This window comes from Poecilia latipinna, unplaced genomic scaffold (genome assembly GCF_001443285.1).
Source record: "Poecilia latipinna isolate Pla-1442-1.1 unplaced genomic scaffold, P_latipinna-1.0 Scaffold1264, whole genome shotgun sequence".
Classification (NCBI taxonomy): domain Eukaryota; kingdom Metazoa; phylum Chordata; class Actinopteri; order Cyprinodontiformes; family Poeciliidae; genus Poecilia; species Poecilia latipinna.
The window spans coordinates 16,007-32,441 of NW_015113880.1; the positions used below are offsets into that span (position 1 = coordinate 16,007).

General features: G+C 34.6%; 2 protein-coding genes and 1 long non-coding RNA gene across 3 annotated transcripts; 1 reads left to right on the forward strand and 2 right to left on the reverse strand.

Moving 5' to 3' along the window:
• Window positions 1-179: 179 nt before the first annotated feature.
• LOC106961106 (uncharacterized) lies at window positions 180-6,120 on the reverse strand. Its single transcript, XM_015054624.1, has 12 exons — window positions 5,937-6,120; window positions 4,247-4,448; window positions 4,123-4,155; window positions 3,905-4,017; window positions 3,103-3,211; window positions 2,445-2,477; window positions 2,316-2,348; window positions 1,994-2,227; window positions 1,294-1,397; window positions 1,045-1,210; window positions 892-947; window positions 180-387 (listed from the first exon to the last, which is right to left on the reverse strand). The coding sequence occupies exons 1-11, from the start codon at window positions 5,999-6,001 to the stop codon at window positions 903-905; spliced, it is 1,137 nt and encodes a 378-aa protein (XP_014910110.1). The 5' UTR covers window positions 6,002-6,120; the 3' UTR covers window positions 180-387; window positions 892-902.
• Window positions 6,121-6,934: 814 nt separating this feature from the next.
• On the reverse strand, window positions 6,935-10,769 carry rusf1 (RUS family member 1). Its single transcript, XM_015054605.1, has 14 exons — window positions 10,481-10,769; window positions 10,327-10,404; window positions 9,752-9,866; window positions 9,617-9,662; window positions 9,510-9,542; window positions 9,318-9,423; window positions 8,930-9,031; window positions 8,131-8,201; window positions 7,872-8,056; window positions 7,734-7,791; window positions 7,592-7,656; window positions 7,389-7,511; window positions 7,236-7,301; window positions 6,935-7,160 (listed from the first exon to the last, which is right to left on the reverse strand). Exons 1-14 carry the CDS (start codon window positions 10,628-10,630, stop codon window positions 7,075-7,077), a joined length of 1,284 nt encoding a protein of 427 aa, XP_014910091.1. The 5' UTR covers window positions 10,631-10,769; the 3' UTR covers window positions 6,935-7,074.
• A 1,518-nt stretch (window positions 10,770-12,287) lies between these two features.
• LOC106961094 (uncharacterized) lies at window positions 12,288-16,392 on the forward strand. Its single transcript, XR_001427707.1, has 4 exons — window positions 12,288-12,928; window positions 13,181-13,256; window positions 14,881-15,062; window positions 16,217-16,392. It is a non-coding gene; the product is annotated as an uncharacterized LOC106961094 (long non-coding RNA).
• The last annotated feature ends 43 nt before the right edge of the window (window positions 16,393-16,435 follow it).

The window sequence follows — 16,435 nt, forward strand, 5'->3', positions numbered from 1 at the left end:
AGACAAAAAAGGTCAGATTTTTGAGAAAAAAAAAGTCAGAATTAATATATTTTTTCATTGGCCCTAAACCTTTTTGATAGATGACAGTTATTTTCCATTAATCTAAATTCAGCATTTCAGACACCCACAGTGACAAAGTTGAAACTGAAACTGAAATGCAAATCTCCAGAAATACAAAATTAAAGAAATGAAAATGTTTATTTCTATTGTCCAAAATAAAGGATTAAATGTCAAAACACAAAGAAAATCCCTGGTAGATCCTCAACTGCAGTTTCTGTCCAGCAAATAAACACTAATCTTGATCAGTCCATCAGGAATGTGACATTTTCCCTCAGAAATCCTCATTCCTGTTCGCTGGTTTGGGAATGATACCATGATTCAAATGACCTGAAAACAAAAGTTAGAAAAATCTAAAGGTTACAGTTAGACATCCCTAAAGGTGATATACAGGCTGGGATGGTTTTATAGGCTACACAAAACATGTTCATTACCTTATTTTGCACAAAACAATTCTTAAATAAGATTTTAGTTCAGTTCAGAGTGATCTCTTTTAGTGTGAGCTGGAATTCTGCTTCGGTTGCTAGGTAATGGGCTAGCTTAGCTGGGGTTGCTAGGTAACGGGCAGTTACATTCCAGAAGTTTCTGAAATGGCTCATTTTTCAAACAAAACACATAAACAAATTGCCAAACTTTGGCTGGGTTTTTTTTTTTTTTTTTTTTAAACGCTGGGGCTGATTTTAAAAGCAGTAGAAACCCAAATGGAAGGATAAAAACAGCTTTAAAGTCACTCAATGAATCTTTATGATTTGGATTGAAATTCCTTAACTTTATTTTTCATAAATGAAGATGTGCATTCAATGAGGAAACCGAAACAGAAAAACAAAAACTTACCAAATTAACTTCTATGTAACCACAAAGGTGCTGTCTTGGATCTTGGCGTTAACATACTAAGTAAACGACAAAGAAACAAAAAGGAAATTTGATATTATCAAAAATGTAATCAAATAATACAAATGTAATTAAGCTGAAATGTTTCTATCTTACATCCAGTCCTCTGGGGGATTTAATTGGCTCAAGTCCGTTGCAACACAACAAAGTAAAAGGTCTCTCCTTAGTTACTGAATGTTGTTTGAAGCACAGCCCGAAAACTTTGGCAGGTAAGTAAACATCCCAATCAGCTGCATGCTCCTCTGTTAGATCACTGACCATCCTGTTAGAGGAGCAGAAATGTTAGGAATTGATTAACTTGATTTTAATAACAGTAATCTATGCAAGTTTCAAAGCATGTTGTACCTGTCAATCAGCTGCGGTGTGATTAAATCCACACTGCCTGTCTGCTCATGATAAACCACGAGAGCAGTCGCGTCCTTTAGGTGATCTTTCAGCTCACGATTAATCTAGTAAAGTTTAAAAAAACAGACAAAATGTGAGAAAACAGTTTGATAACAGTTTGTTATCAAACAAACTGTTTGATAACAGTTTGTTTTCCTTACATTAAGATGTAAGGAAAACCAGCATCATAATTAAATTATTCCATCCAGTGGCAACCCTAAGAGGTGGCAGAGGGGTGCCACGGTCCCACTTGAGAAATATTGGCTATCCCACTCCAAACAATCATATTCAGGTCAGAGAAATGTGTACAGGTATCTTGTTCAATCAAGACATAAAAGTATAACCCAATAAGTAAATACATCAATTTATAAAATTAAAAATAGAATACTTTTTTTTTTTTTTTTAGCTGTCCCCCTCTAAAATTTTTACTGGCTTGTTTTTTGGGCACTCTGTCCACATCTGAGTGTAGGGTATATTGGCATTGTTTCAGTAAGGCTACATTTCTGTATTAAAATCAATTCAAAATTAATAAACTACTCTGTAAGTAAAGACTTTATTTTATTTTACTGAGCTGCACTTTTACAAACTGTTCTTGTCACTGCAGCATGGAGCTTTCTACTCCATGCTGCAGTGACACCAGTTTAATGACACACACACTCACTCTGTGGACTACGTCATGAGGCAGCCGGGAGAGGATTCTCAGCGGATACCCGAAGTGTGCGATGATGTCGGCGATGTTCTTCGCTACGTCGGACGGGAGGCAGGACTGCATGGGGACGGCCTCCACCCACCTGGAGTAGAAGTCTGTCAGGGTTAAAATGTACCTGTGTCCATTCAGCGTCTGCGGCAGCGGCCCCCTGACGTCCAGACCCAGCCACTGCCACGCCCCTTTCACCTGGAACCATAACGTAACATGCAGTAGTGTCGAAAATAACAACTTTGAATTTCTGACCACCTTTTAAGTAATTATAGACTGAGAATACCTCTATAACATTGTCAGAGTCTTGATACTCTTCCTGTAGAAAGATTTCAATAGAATAATTAGAATAATTACAATTATACGCTATTTGTACAACACAAAATCTTATTTTTAAATATTTGCTGCTACTTACACTGAAATCGTCATCTGGAGCCCATTGGATATTCTGTTGATTCGTATGAAAGAATGAAATTGGACAAGAAAAAATGTATTAGATGATCATACAGTACTTAAACCCACCATCATATCATAACATTATCAAAGGTGATCTATAATTCTTTATTGAGCAGGTTAGTGTAAACTCATTATTTACAGATGCAGCTTTGAAAAGCAGAAATTAAACCTTCTAGGCATCAAACAAGAATGCAGCAAATGGTTTCTGCATGATAAGTCATTAACAAAGCACTTGTCTTTTCCAGTAGCCATTGTACAGCACATACTGCGGTAAAAACAGCTGACCAAATGTACTGGAGCTCAGCTTGGGTTGCTAGGTCAGGAATTCCACTGCGGTTGCTAAGTAACGGCAGAATGCCTGTTGAATGTGACTCAACATTTGGAAGGTTTTTGAAAGGACTAATTTTCAAGACACCAAAAATATTAACTTTTTGCCAAAAAAAAAAAAAAAAAGATGGGTGCTTTATTAAAAAGTTTAGGCTGCTTTTAGAAGCAGTTGAGCCCCAAATGGAAATATAAAACGTGCAAAATATGAATTTTACATCATAGTTCCCCTTTAAAGAGGGTAAAAATACACCTGTTCAATAACCAGGATGTAAAACTGCTAACCCACCTACCTGTGGCACGCAGTAATCTCCATGAAAGAAATGTGGAAATGAGTCGATCTTCCTCAGTCGCTCATCAACTATGATTCTCCATTTTTCAGTGTTTTTATGATCTTTATCTCTGATCATAAATACAGAAAAGTTTCACACATTAAACAGGTAAACATCCAAATATGTTGCAAAGAAACATGGATGTATCTGCAGCTAAAAAAGTACTTCTAACGTGAAAAGTTCACCCCTTTCTGCTTGACTTGACACTGATACACTGTAGGACTAATTTTTGACTACTAGTCTGACACTGTATTGATTAATTAATAGTTACTAATTGGATAACAGTTTAATAATTGGATGCCAAAAGAAGATTTGGTTTTATGGAATTCAAACTAGGTGAAGCTAAAAATGCCAGTTTAAGAGTTTTGTGTAGAACATATTTACAGATTAACCTTTTTTTATCCTAATTGCAAAATGTAGAAATATTTTTTACAATTTTGTCTTAAGTACTGCTCTGAACATGTCAACCTTTCAACAGAAGGCCTTTTTAATCATAGATTAATTGTTTCGCCGTAATGTAAATTACCTTAAATTTACCTCTACGACTTCAGTCAACTGACAAAATTTTTGTACATAATCTGAATCTATTGGTTGTAAACTTGTTTTAATTTGGAAATATATAAGAAAACTGAATGTTGATTTTTTAAATCAGAATTATAAAAATAAAAAAAATCACATCAGTCTTCACAAACCGAGTTTCTTCTCCTTTTTCAGTTAAAGGAAAGCTGATGCATTATTATGAGTTCTTCATAGAGTTACAAACCCTGTTTGCTGTTCGTCTCTCTGGTTGAGTTCTTTGTTTTTAACGCTGCTGACAGAAGGAGATGTTGCAGATGAAGCCGACTCTTTCTCTGAAGACTTAGCACTTATATTAGGCTGAATTCATACAGAAAAGAAGCAAATGAGCGCCCGGCGTTTTAAATATTTAGAGAACAATCACATTTTGGATAAAAACATTTAATGAACTTATTAGGATTTTACCTTATGTCTCCTACGTCCTCTGCCAGGAGAAACCTGCATAAAAGGTGATAAGATTTTTTCAAAAAGCCAGAATATAAAATATATTTAATTGAGTCCCTTCAAATTAGGAGATCTGAACACAAACCTTGTTTTTCTGAGTTTTGTCAAGAGGTGAAAATATGGTGGGAACCGCATCGTCTCGAAGAGTCACGCACTTCCCCGTTCTGTCGATGTACCGCTCCTCAAAATGACTGATGCAAAGTGCGGAGAAGCGAGTTGGAGCCCAGTCCTTCAGCTTCATGTTGGAGAGCCATTTCTTAAGCTTTCTGGGATTGTACAGCGGAAATCTGCAGTAACATGTCAAACATTAGATCAGAAAATAACTCACAGTTAAGGGAAATTTCAGTATTAATAAGCTTTGAAATGGGTCTCTAGTCCAGCTGTTCCCAAATGTTTTGACATTGGGAACATGCTACAAAATATATAAAAACTAACTTTTAGAATGTTTTCTTCTCGTTTTTATTCACCATTCAAGATATGAGGTTAGCATTTCTGCTAACCTCATATCTCCTGATTTTAGCTGGCAAGGAATTCAGTGGTTGAAAATTTTCTCATCAAGTAATAAATATATCATGACTTTATAAATCTGATGTTTGTCATATTACCTGAAAATAAAATTTTCCACCACAATCCCCTCTCTTTATTTAAAAATAAGTGTAATAAGCAGTCTTTTCGACAGCAGGACTGTTTCTTTGGTCTTTTTCTGGACAGAAACTTTTATTTTGTGCTAGCCAAGTTAACTTGAGGAGCAAAGCAGCCAATCAGAAAGATTACCATGGCAAATAACATTTCAAAAACTTATTTTACATAAGGTTTAATAATAATGATTTGTATCTTATAAAAAAGAAAATAGCATCTTAAATTCTTCAAACTTGGACTAGATTATTCTACACTAACAGCAAAATCGATAAAGTCAACTGAATATAGTTTATGCAAACAGCACGAATTCACAACAATAAACAAGTAATCTTAATTATGTCAACATACATTCCAATTTATCTTAGTTATCAGACAATTTATCAAGTTCAGTTCATTATTCAGACTTATTTAAAATGTTTCCCATCTAAAGATGCCAAGCAGAATGCAGCAATTCCACATAATGAGCATGTATGTGGGGGTAGTAGGAAAGTAACTCTCCTTTAACAGGAAGAAATCTCCAGCAGAACCAGAACCTGCCATGACAAACAGAGATTTGAGCAGAATTATTCAAATCTAGTTTGTGATTTATGAAACTTTTATTTTATTTGTTAACTAAAGATCCATATGACTGTCACTTGTTTTTATTAAAAAAATATATACCTTTTGCATCTGAATCACATTAGAACTTGTCCTGTTCAAAAACTACAGTAGTTAGACTATTCTAATCTACTCCAAACAAATAGCAAAATACTTAAAACCAAATTTGAGATTTGTAAAACCTTTGTTTGATTTGTGAAATTTCAGGAAGGGGCAGTTTCAGTGGTGAAGTGGTTTTATTTTTGCACATTTCAAGCCTGTTGGTCTGGACTCGAACTAAAAAGGATTTTTTGAAGACATTAGCCGCTTTCTTTTTACTCAAAACTCAACAACACTCCACTTAAAACCCTAACAATATCTTTTTGCCTTTTCTTTTGGGATCTATTCGGATGTTGTCTCGATTCTGCACATTAATATAACGTTGGAAAACAACTTCTAGAACAAAATATTTAATGCTACGTATTATTATCATTATTAACTAGCATTACATCTCTAAGCTAGCTACCTGCTACTTATTCACGTATTCGTAAAAAACTCACTTGAAGAACTTAACATCCGGGTCTGCCGAGGTCTCGCAGTTGTAAGCACATTTATACCTTCCCATTTTTTACACCATAAAGATAATGTTCGAACAAAACTTAAATAGTTTTAGAATTCTGGCATTTATAGAAAAGGATCAATGTTAGCATTAAAGAATACGCGACATCCGGTTGGTATTTTCAAAATAATAACTCTATATTAATAGTCATCGGCAAAATAAATAGTGAAATATTTAAATGTTTTTCGGAAGAAAATTCTAATACTAATTTCAGGAGGTATTTATATTTTAAATTAAGTAATAGGCTTTAAAAAGTTCCTTAAATACAACTGGTTATTTTCTTTTTTTTTTAGCCTAACGGATGTTGGTAGGTAAACCTAAAACTTTACAACCGGATGTTACTGGGGGGGTTTTTCTTGTATTTTTTGTAACACTGCTACCTAGTGGCTAAAATATGATTTTTTTTTTGTTGTTTTTTGTTTTTTGACTGCACAGCGAAAATAATTATAAGCACCCGTGTGAATTAATTGAATACAAATGTAAACTCTTTTGAAAATTTATTTAGAGAATTTTTATGTTTAAAGTGAAATTTGCAACTGTAACAACAACAAAACAAAAAAACAAAACAAAAAAAAACCAATTTGCACTTTAATAACACTAACAATCAACAAACCTTTAGCATATTTTCTGTGAGCTTTGAATTGAATGGTTTCTGGGCATGAACTCGTTTTTTATAAGCTTAGCTTGAAATTTTAAAATACAATTATACAATTATTCTTACAACGGATTGCTCGAATTACTTTCAGGAAACTAAAAAAAATGATGGGTCCGCATCCGTTAGGATACCAGGAAACCCAACATGATTTCAAACTTGTGCATCCAATTCATTTGTAAACATGAGTTGTAAAATTATTCGAACGAAACATTAAAAAACACAAATAAAAAAATATTTTTATGCCTATGATTAAGATTAAATATATTTGTGGAGAAAGAAACTCACAGTTTAATTATTCTTTTTATTAAGAAATTATACAAAAATATTTACATTCTTCCACAATGTCTCAGAGCTGTTACATTTTCATTTTAAATGAATTATAAAACATTTAGAAATACAGACGTTTAATAAAATAAAAAGCAGCTCAGCTGTTCTTTGTTTTCCACTCCACTCGCCACTCATCCCAGTCCAGCAAAGTCCTTTCTGTGTCCCATCCTGCAGCTTTAACACCTAAATATTACAGATTTATTAACAAATCACACTCACAGAAACACAAACTACAAGCTCAAACTTGTGTAAGCTCACCTTTGAGGAATGGAGAGAAATGTGCGTCCATCTGCTTCTGACTCTCGTGCACAACTTCCCACAAATCTTAGATTAAGAATAAAAAAGCAATGTGTATTTAATGAAGCACTGAAACAACTCTTGTGCAAATGCAGAGCAGAAAAGCTCACTCACTTTGCTGCGTTGATTTCAAAGCGGTTGGGCAACTCAGTATGTTGCTGACACATGCAGCCTGGCACATCGCTCTGATTTCATCACGAACTGATGCGTCTGTTCCCAAACAGACACAAATGCAGCCTGCAACAAGCAGAACAAGGTTGAAAAATATTTAAAATTTTGTAAATCGAAGAGTCATTCAGTGGAAAAAGGTAGAATACCGTTTCTGATTCCCAACAGGAAGGGCATGTTGTTTTCCTTTAAAGCCAAATTCAGTTCCTCTGGGCTACAAAAAAACACAAAATGAGTCAAAACAGAGTTAAAGTTTTAATCTGTGTTAGCAAAAATGATTTCTGGAGTTACCTCTGAGCAACATCCTGTAACCTGACGCCAAGTTTAACTGGTGTGGCTTTTCCAAACTCTGAGAAATATGAAAGAAATATTAATAACACAACAAGAACCACCTAAAAATCAAAACAAAAATATACAGTTTTGACATACGTAGGAATACGGGTTCTCTCTGATTCGCCTCAGATGGACTCAGGATTCGTCTGTCCTTCAGATACTGCTGCATCACGATGGAAAGCCGCGCCTCGTTGAAGGTTTCCATGACAACCGAACGCACAGCTTTGTAGTTGGCAAAGAGGTGAAGGACAGTAAAAAGGAAGAAGAGAGAGAGGGTCAGGCTGAAACACACAAAGTAAAGAATTATTCAACTTTTAAAAAGATAAAACGTGTATAAAATAACGTCAAAACTTACACTGGGTTATCAGTGACAAGAGGAATCAGTAACAGGCTGACCAGCAAACCAGCAAGATTGACCAAAGTCTCCTGCAGAAAACATGAGAGAAAACAAACTTTATTTATTATGTTACTCTATTTATGTAGATATTGTTGAAAACTTTATTCATTTTAGTAGCTCTATCATTAAAATACAACATTTAAGTTTAAAATATTACATCAGGCCAATAAAGAAATTTAACAAAAAGCCCATAATGACAGTAAATAAACAAATAAATAAGTGCTTAACACAAAGTATGACAGAAAATTTAAGAAATAAAATAAAAACTCTAATGAAAAAATAAAAAAGAGATGTAGGTTTAACCATATACACTGCAGGCCTTAAAAATATTTATTCATTAAGCCCATAGTGACAAAAAAAGAATTAAACAAAATACAAAACACTTGTGCTTAGCAAAACATATAACTACATTTAAAAAAATTAAATAAAGAACTTAATTTAATTTAAAAATTTAAAAATGTAGCCTTATTGAAAATACTGCTGGTACTAAAGACACTTTTAAGCCCAGAGTGACAAAAAAAAACATTATTTTAATTTTTTTTAATATTGTATATGAAAAGTATTAAAAAAAATAGGAGACATGGAAATAAATTGATCCAAAAAATTGCTGCCTTTTCAACAATGAAGTTGTTGTTTTTTAACTCACCCAAAGTAAGTAAGACTTTCCAGCAGTGAGAGCTGGTTTACTGCATTTTGATTTCATCCTATCAGAACACGATTTACATTTTAATTCACATTTTGCCAAAGGGGAGGTTACCTGACTGCCATCTTTGGCAGAGATATCCGCCATGTTGTCCCTGCGCGCCTGATGAACAGTGAGTGCAGCTCTGGTCGCTCCTCCGGCGACGCCAACAATAGACTGAAGAAAACAAAAACGGGTAAAGACAAAACAGATTTTATGTTTTAATCGGTAAATTCTGCAGGTTTATCTATAATGAAAACAAGTTTGTTTCTTGAGTCCCATTCGTGTCAGAAATTCCAGGATTCAGACAGAATGTTCTTTTGTTTTGAAAGCCCAAATAATCAGAAATATCTATATGGAGATTTAAGAACTGCAACAATAATAAAACATTTTGAGCAAATATCGATCTCACAGAACCTCAAACTAAGCAGATGCTTCTGTGGTGTAAATACTTTATTTTTACCTTGAATATTCCTGCAGTGCAAACTATCAAAGTGAAGCAGGCCGGAAAGTGGGGAGCCAAGATTTCCATGAACATTGCAATGTCGTTGAGAACATCAGCAAAAAGCCTGGAAAGGAATTACAACATTAAATCAATATGACAATGACAGCTATAATCATAGGAGAGCAGAAGTATATTAAATTTCATTTATACCTCCACTTTTTAGCCTCTGAGTCCAGCTTACTCCTGAAGTGTAGAAAAAATTATTTAAAGCATTAAAAAGATTTATTGAAGCTGCAAAAACACAAATCATAACTGACCCTTTCCTCCAGGCAAAGAGGATTCTTCCCAACATCCCAGTTCCATCTGCAGATAACACACACTTTTAAATAATAAGACAGATTGATAACATGATTATTAAGTTATCTTTACAGTTGCTTATGTTAAAGTTGCACCTCGTAATAACCAGGTAACTGTGGCTGCAGCTACAGTTGCCTCCTGGTTTCCAACACCAACACCTCTGAGGGAAGCCTGAGTGGCCAGAGTCCCCGACAGAGAACTGGAGAAAGCCTGGAAATTTTAAAAATAAAAATAAAAAACTTCAATCTGGTAGCTCAGGATACCTACAACGGCATTGTAGATGGGGAAAAAAAGAGGAGTAAATTTCCACCGAAAAACTTTGAAAATGTTTAGATTAATCTTGGAAATTTTCACACACACAAAAAAAGGAAAATTTCTGAGTTTGAAAAGTTAAAAATTTGCTTGAAGAAAACATAATACATTTTGAGATTAATCTCAGAAAAGATAAGAAACGTTTTCATTTCTAATTTTCAGAAATTCTTGAGAAAACTTGGAAATTTCTGAGTCTCAAAAATTAAAATTAAGAATTTTTTAATTTGAAGGTAGAAATTTCCTGATGTTATTTTCAAATTTTCTGAATATTTTGGCAGAAATTTAAACTTTTTTTGTATCTATAATGACCCAAAAGTAGTCATAGGATCCTCTGTATTGATTTAAATATTTACTGTACCTGAAGAGTATCCCAGAACTGGTACTGAAGATAATCACTGCTGACACTTTCTGGGTATCCTTGAGGCAGAAAGACGCTCTGAAACCAACAGTTACAGCGTCAAAATCTTAGTTTTTATAAACTAAACGAACTAAAAAATATAAAAGACGCTTACTTTAAAGAGTTCAACAACTGAGTGGCTCCTTAACCCAGCTTCACTCCCATCCCTCGTCCTCTTCATCACTCCATCACTTACTGAATATTTCCAAGTCTGTCCGCTGCCGTATCTCTCAGTAGCTAACACCAAACCTCCGTTTTTATCCATTGTTGGTGTGTTGGAGACACAAGTGTGAATTATAAAGATACTAAAATCTGTTAATAACAGGAATATGTAACATTTAATGTGATTTAGATGAAAGGAGAGTGTTTTGGTTCACTGTCGACGTGTCTTTCAATTCTTTCACGGTACTTCCGTGTTTACATCCGGGCTCGTTATTACTCAACTTCTCATTGGTGGATCTGGAAGGAAAGGCGGGGCTTAAAAAACACAAACTCAAGTTTTCCGTTGCATATTTAGGCTCAAGGGATCCATTTTACGACTATAACAATCCAAGATGATACATTTGATGCTTTTATCGACATCTATATTTATTGTGGTGTAATAATATTGTTTTATTAGCCAAATATAACACACTCAAATGTCGCTTAAACAAACTTACACTAGAAAGTCCGTTGTGTAGATTAAAAATGCGTTTAAGTTGACATCCTTTTTAAAAACGTTTGTATTTTTAATTTATTGCCCTTAATATTATGTTGTATGCCCGGCTGAGTATTTTTGCTTTTAGTTCTTTGGAAATTTAGAGTTTTAACAAATTTGTGACTTATGACGTTTAAATGAAAAATGTAAAAACTTCTACTGTTATTTTACGAGTCACGTTTATGGATTTTTTTATTAATTTTTCTCGTTAATTGTAAAAGTATAAACAAATTAATGTAGTACACAATAGGTATTTAAAAAATTTATTAAGGATTTTTCCCCTTTGTTTTTTATTAATTATTTACTTGTAATTATTTTTCTGAGTTGAAACAGTGGCATTGCAATGAGGTGTAAAAAAAATAAATAAATCATCTGTCTAACCATGACACCAGGTTGTACTTCCTCAAAAATACTTGCTTCCCTCTCTACAGTGCTGTGGAAATAGTATTTCCCAGAATACAGAATTTTGTTCTGTTTTTTCTATTTTTCTCACACAAATATAAAATAAAATCAGAAAAGGACAACCTGACTATTTAGTTATTAAATCCCCATTCTTTAAGGGGGGAAACAAGTTATTTAAACGTCTTTGTGTAAAAAAGTTAATGTCATCATTAATAGTCAGTCACACTGACACGCTGTTCAGAAGGGAGGTGATGCTTTATGTCTCTGTTTTATGACACCATTTTGATTTTGCATAAATTTTGCATTATTATGGATTATAAGATTAAGATAAGAATTTTGAGACGAAAGTCAAAACTCTGAAAAAAAAAAGATTTGTAAGGGGAAAACAATCAGAATTGTGAGTTTAAGGGATTCAAGTCAAAAATCTGAGAGAAAAGTAAAAATTCAGAGAAAAAATTAATTCTGAGAAAAACAGTCAGAATCAAGCAAAACTCTTGAAAAGTCTGAATTTTGAAAGTAATGTGAAAATTCTCAAAATAACGTCTGAATTTTGAAAGAAACAAATCTGAATTCTGAGAAGAAAAGTCAAAATCCAGAAATTAGTCAGATTTCATACAAATAAAATCTGAATTCTGAGGTGAAAAAAGGTCAGAAATCTGAGATTAAAATCTGAATTCCAAGAAATAAAGTCAGAATTTTGAGATTAAAGCCAGAATTTTATTTTACTTTTCTAAAAAGTCTGTATTTTGAGACCAACAGAGTTGTGGGGGAAAAGTCAGTGGCCCTAAACTGACTCCTCTACGCGACTTTGAGGAATCTGGTCCTTCCGCTGCAATCATTAATGAGCAGGATGACTCTCCCTGCTGTTTACCCGATGAACAGCTGCGTAAAATGTCCTTTCTGTCATCACTGAGTCAACGGGGTGTGAATGTGTCTTATCTCTATAGGTTAGAGAGCAGAAGGAAGAAGAGAAACTAGGAAAATCTACCAGTTTCAGAGTGGAAAAACTCGCATCAGAGTGGGAAATGTTTAATTTTCAACCTCACTGAGGCAATCCGGAGAACTTTATCTCACCTTAATGCGCTGCAAGTACCGACACACCTCGGCGGCTGCCTCAGGAATGTGAACCGGGTAGAACTGGGCTGTTAGTTCGCCTTTTTTTTTTTATCACAGCCACTGACAACAAATACAGGAAGTAAAGGAAGATTCAAGGGAGGGAAAAAAATGTGACAAGTGTACGTAGAGAGAAAAGTCTAGCTAAGAAGGCGTGGAGGGTTAACACAGTTTCAGTCCCGGTTCCGGTCATACCGTCGGAGGAGTCGATTGGTTTCACTAGTTGAGATTTTTACCCATTAGAAGACGGAGATCGGTTTTAACCGGCAGAAGGAATCGCTCAATCACCGATCCTGCTTTATTGATCTGATTATTGGACTTCAGAAGTGGATCCCTGTCAAAACTCACCAGGTTTGTGTTTTAATTCAATGTTTAAAAGGGGAATCAGATATTTTTTTAAAAAGGTCTCATTATAGTATATGTTTTCTGACACTTTAAAGGCGCACTAACAGACGATAAATACAGGAAATTGCAACGAGAAACACTTTGCTCCCTTAATGTGGCGCCCCTTTAATGCGACGCCCCTATACACCTGCTTTTTGTGCCACTGTAATGGAGTAATAAATCACCGCTGTATTTAAGATATACATTTGTTTTCTTCAGCAGAGAGAATCACCGATCCTGTTTTATTGATCTGTTGATTGGACTTCAGAAGGGGATTCCTGTCAAAAATCACCAGGTTTGTGTTTTAACTGGAACTTTAAATAGAAAATCAGATAATAATAATAATAATAATAATAATAATAATAATAATAATAATAATAATAATAATAATAATAATAATAAAACAGCCTGATTAGAGGAATGCTTAATCAGGGGCGCAACAATGTACTTTCTGACACATTTTAGATGTTAAATACTGAAATAAGAACTAATTCCTCCTCTGTTGCTTTGGCTCCACCATAATGCCGATTTATGTTTTCGCATCCACCTGAATAATGTGCAGTTGCGCCACTGGCCACTATAATGTGGTAATAAAAACATTGCTACATTTAAGGAAACCACGTTACCGACTCTCATGACAAATGATTCACATGACTGTTTAATATTACACAAGTTCTGAAACATTTTCCTAAAACAAAAAACAAACAAACAGCGAAACACTGGCATTCCTTCGAGTCAGTGTCAGATTGAAGCACAGATTAAAGACTAACTTGAATTTCATGTTTTCAATTTTGCCATGACAACATACCAGCCCAGCAGGCTGCTGTTTCATTCAAGTCTGTCCGCTTTTGTTGTTTGTTTTTTTGATCTTGTTGCAGTGCTTAGGTACTTTTATGTGACAAACCGAAACCTCCCTGACTTCAAAAACTCCCATGATCATTGAGCAACATGCTCAAAATTATCATAACTCGTTTCATTTCAATGAAATGCAACTTAAGCATGTTGATCAGAGGGAATGACATGAAAAAATCGACTGTTTAGGACAGGGGTCCCCGAACTTTTTCCTGTGAGGGCCACATAACTTTTCCCTTCTCTGGTGGGGGGCCGGAGTCAGTTTGTAACAGAAAAAGTGTGACGATTGCAGGAGTGCCTAAATGAAAAAATGTATTGTTTTCCAGAAAGCACAATCAAATAACCCTCTCTGAGTTCTTCAAAGAATAAATCCAGGAAATAACACTATTTATGAAATAAATACTGTATTTTCCGGACTATAAGCCGCAGATATCTCTGCCACTCCAGGTTTTCCACAGCGATGCAGCAGCAGCAGAGGGGCGGACACCCAAAATCTGAGTCATAACAGGTCAATTGAATATCACATTTATTAGGGCTGAAAAAGAAAAAGTTGCCAAGTTTAGATTTAACTGAACTGATTACGGTATTTTCCGAACGGTAACCGTAACAGTAAAAGTGCTGATCCTTCGTGTCTGCTACTATAGCATGTGCTATTCATTTAGCATGTGCTAAATGAAAATGGGCGTCTTCTTCTTCTTCTTCTTCTTTAGATTTCAACGGCAGCTTGCATCCATTATTGTTGCACTACTGCCATCTACTGGATCCTAATATCTATACCTCAAATTCTCATAATGATTCCAGTATTATTTAAAAAAACGAAAAATCTTCTTGTCCCCCTTAATGCTATTTAACTAATCAACAACATTCTCAAATTTCCATTATAGCGGCTTATAGTCCAGAAAATACGGTATATGAAAAAAAATCTGAATGCTCTCTGGTATTGTTCAGGGGGCCGGACCAAATGTGGAGGCGGGCCGGATCCGGCCCGCGGGCCGTAGTTTGGGGACCACTGGTTTAGGAGAATTACTATATGCCAGTGTAAATGAAAAACTTGTCTTGTTTTGCAGATATGTCGCAGGAGGATACACAGATAAATATGCCACTGAATTCCATACCTGGCTCAGCTGAAGACCACAGCCAACAAAGTATGGACGAAGATCAAATAAACAACCACAGGAAACTGGCCATTTGCAGCATCATCTGCGGTTGCTCCTGTGTGGGATACAAAGCACTGGAAAATTCATTCCAGGTACTCCTCATTTGGGTTCATTTCTACATTTTAAATCCAGTTTGTGTTGGTTTCGGTTTCTCTATTCAGGATGTTCACAGAAGTTATTGCAATAAACTATAATATTGTCATTTTCAGACCATTTTCAACTGCATTACTACTAATAATGCAGCATGTAACTTTTATAAGAGATATTTTTTACATATTTGTTGAAACTATCTCTGGGCTGTCACAGTTTAGTATCAGAGAGATAATCTATGAAAATAAATCAAGATCCTCGCCATTTTAAGACTGAAATTTGTGCTTATTCCTTTCACAAAATAGTTCAAGCTCAGTGAATTAGATCTGTAAACTCTAACTAAATGCCATTCCCACTCTAGGTTTTGTCTTTTCCATCACAGTTTGTAGCATTTACTGTGAAATTGTGGGAGAAGAACTGAAGGCTTCAATGTACCGTTTTCTTCTCAAGGCTCCCACAACAGTAGCATTGTTTATTACAACTGTTTATAATTATGTAAGAAGATAAAAGTAATTTAGTTCATTTTTGTAGTGATTGGGGTTCATATCTTACATGAAATGTAAATGTGAAAAAATAGTCCTTTTTCTCATTTTGTTTTATTTATTTTTAATATTTAAAATGTCTTCCAGTTCCAGTGTTAAATATTAGAAATGAAAGTTTATTGATCTTTTGGAGAATGTACTTGGGTTATTATACCATTATTACCATTTTATTACTTGAAAATAGTCTCAAAACAACATCACTTATCGTAATAACAATTTATCGTCCAGCAACTTTTTATCGTGACTGTTGTGAAAGTCAAAGTCAAGTCCAAGTTTACTTATACAGCACATTCACAACCCCAGCTGACTGCTTCACAATATCTACAGCACCGTAGATATATAAAATAAAAAACAAAATTGAATTTGATAAAAACATGTTGATGAAATTGACACTAAAATATTGATAATAGGACAGAAAAGTTACAGAAATTTCTCATAAATTTGGATCAATTAAGTACTACAAATATTTAAAACGCCACTTTCACGTCCCTGCAATTTGAAATTGTCCCAAATTCAAATCTGCCTGGGCCCCAAAAAGGCTTGGACCGGCCCTGCTGGGTGTCTTAAACAGCTTTTGGTTACTAATCCTGTTTTTCTTTTTTCTTTTTCCTCAGGTTGACCAACAGAAGAACAGAGAACAAAAGCTAAAGTATTCAAAAGAGGCGAAAAAGTACAGCATAATATCCATTGTCATGTTGTTCGGGATCCTTATCTTAATTCCTGTGCTGCTAGTTTTCATCTCATATCTTCTGACGTTGAAGGACTAAATGACTTCGGCAGAAAAACAAAACGATTCTGTGAACAACTTTGTATTTTATGGAGCAAAGTAACAA

Coding starts and splice junctions, on each gene's coding strand:
- LOC106961106 (XM_015054624.1), bottom strand. CDS start 6,001: ATGGGAAGGTATAAATGTGCTTACAACTGCGAGACCTCGGCAGACCCG. Junction 2,349..2,444: donor CTCCAGATGACGATTTCAGT/GTAAGTAGCAGC, acceptor ATCTTTCTACAG/GAAGAGTATCAAGACTCTGA. Junction 1,398..1,993: donor CTCATGACGTAGTCCACAGA/GTGAGTGTGTGT, acceptor AAACTTTACTAG/ATTAATCGTGAGCTGAAAGA.
- rusf1 (XM_015054605.1), bottom strand. CDS start 10,630: ATGGATAAAAACGGAGGTTTGGTGTTAGCTACTGAGAGATACGGCAGC. Junction 9,663..9,751: donor AGTTACCTGGTTATTACGAG/GTGCAACTTTAA, acceptor TGTTATCTGCAG/ATGGAACTGGGATGTTGGGA. Junction 9,543..9,616: donor CTCTTTGCCTGGAGGAAAGG/GTCAGTTATGAT, acceptor TCTACACTTCAG/GAGTAAGCTGGACTCAGAGG.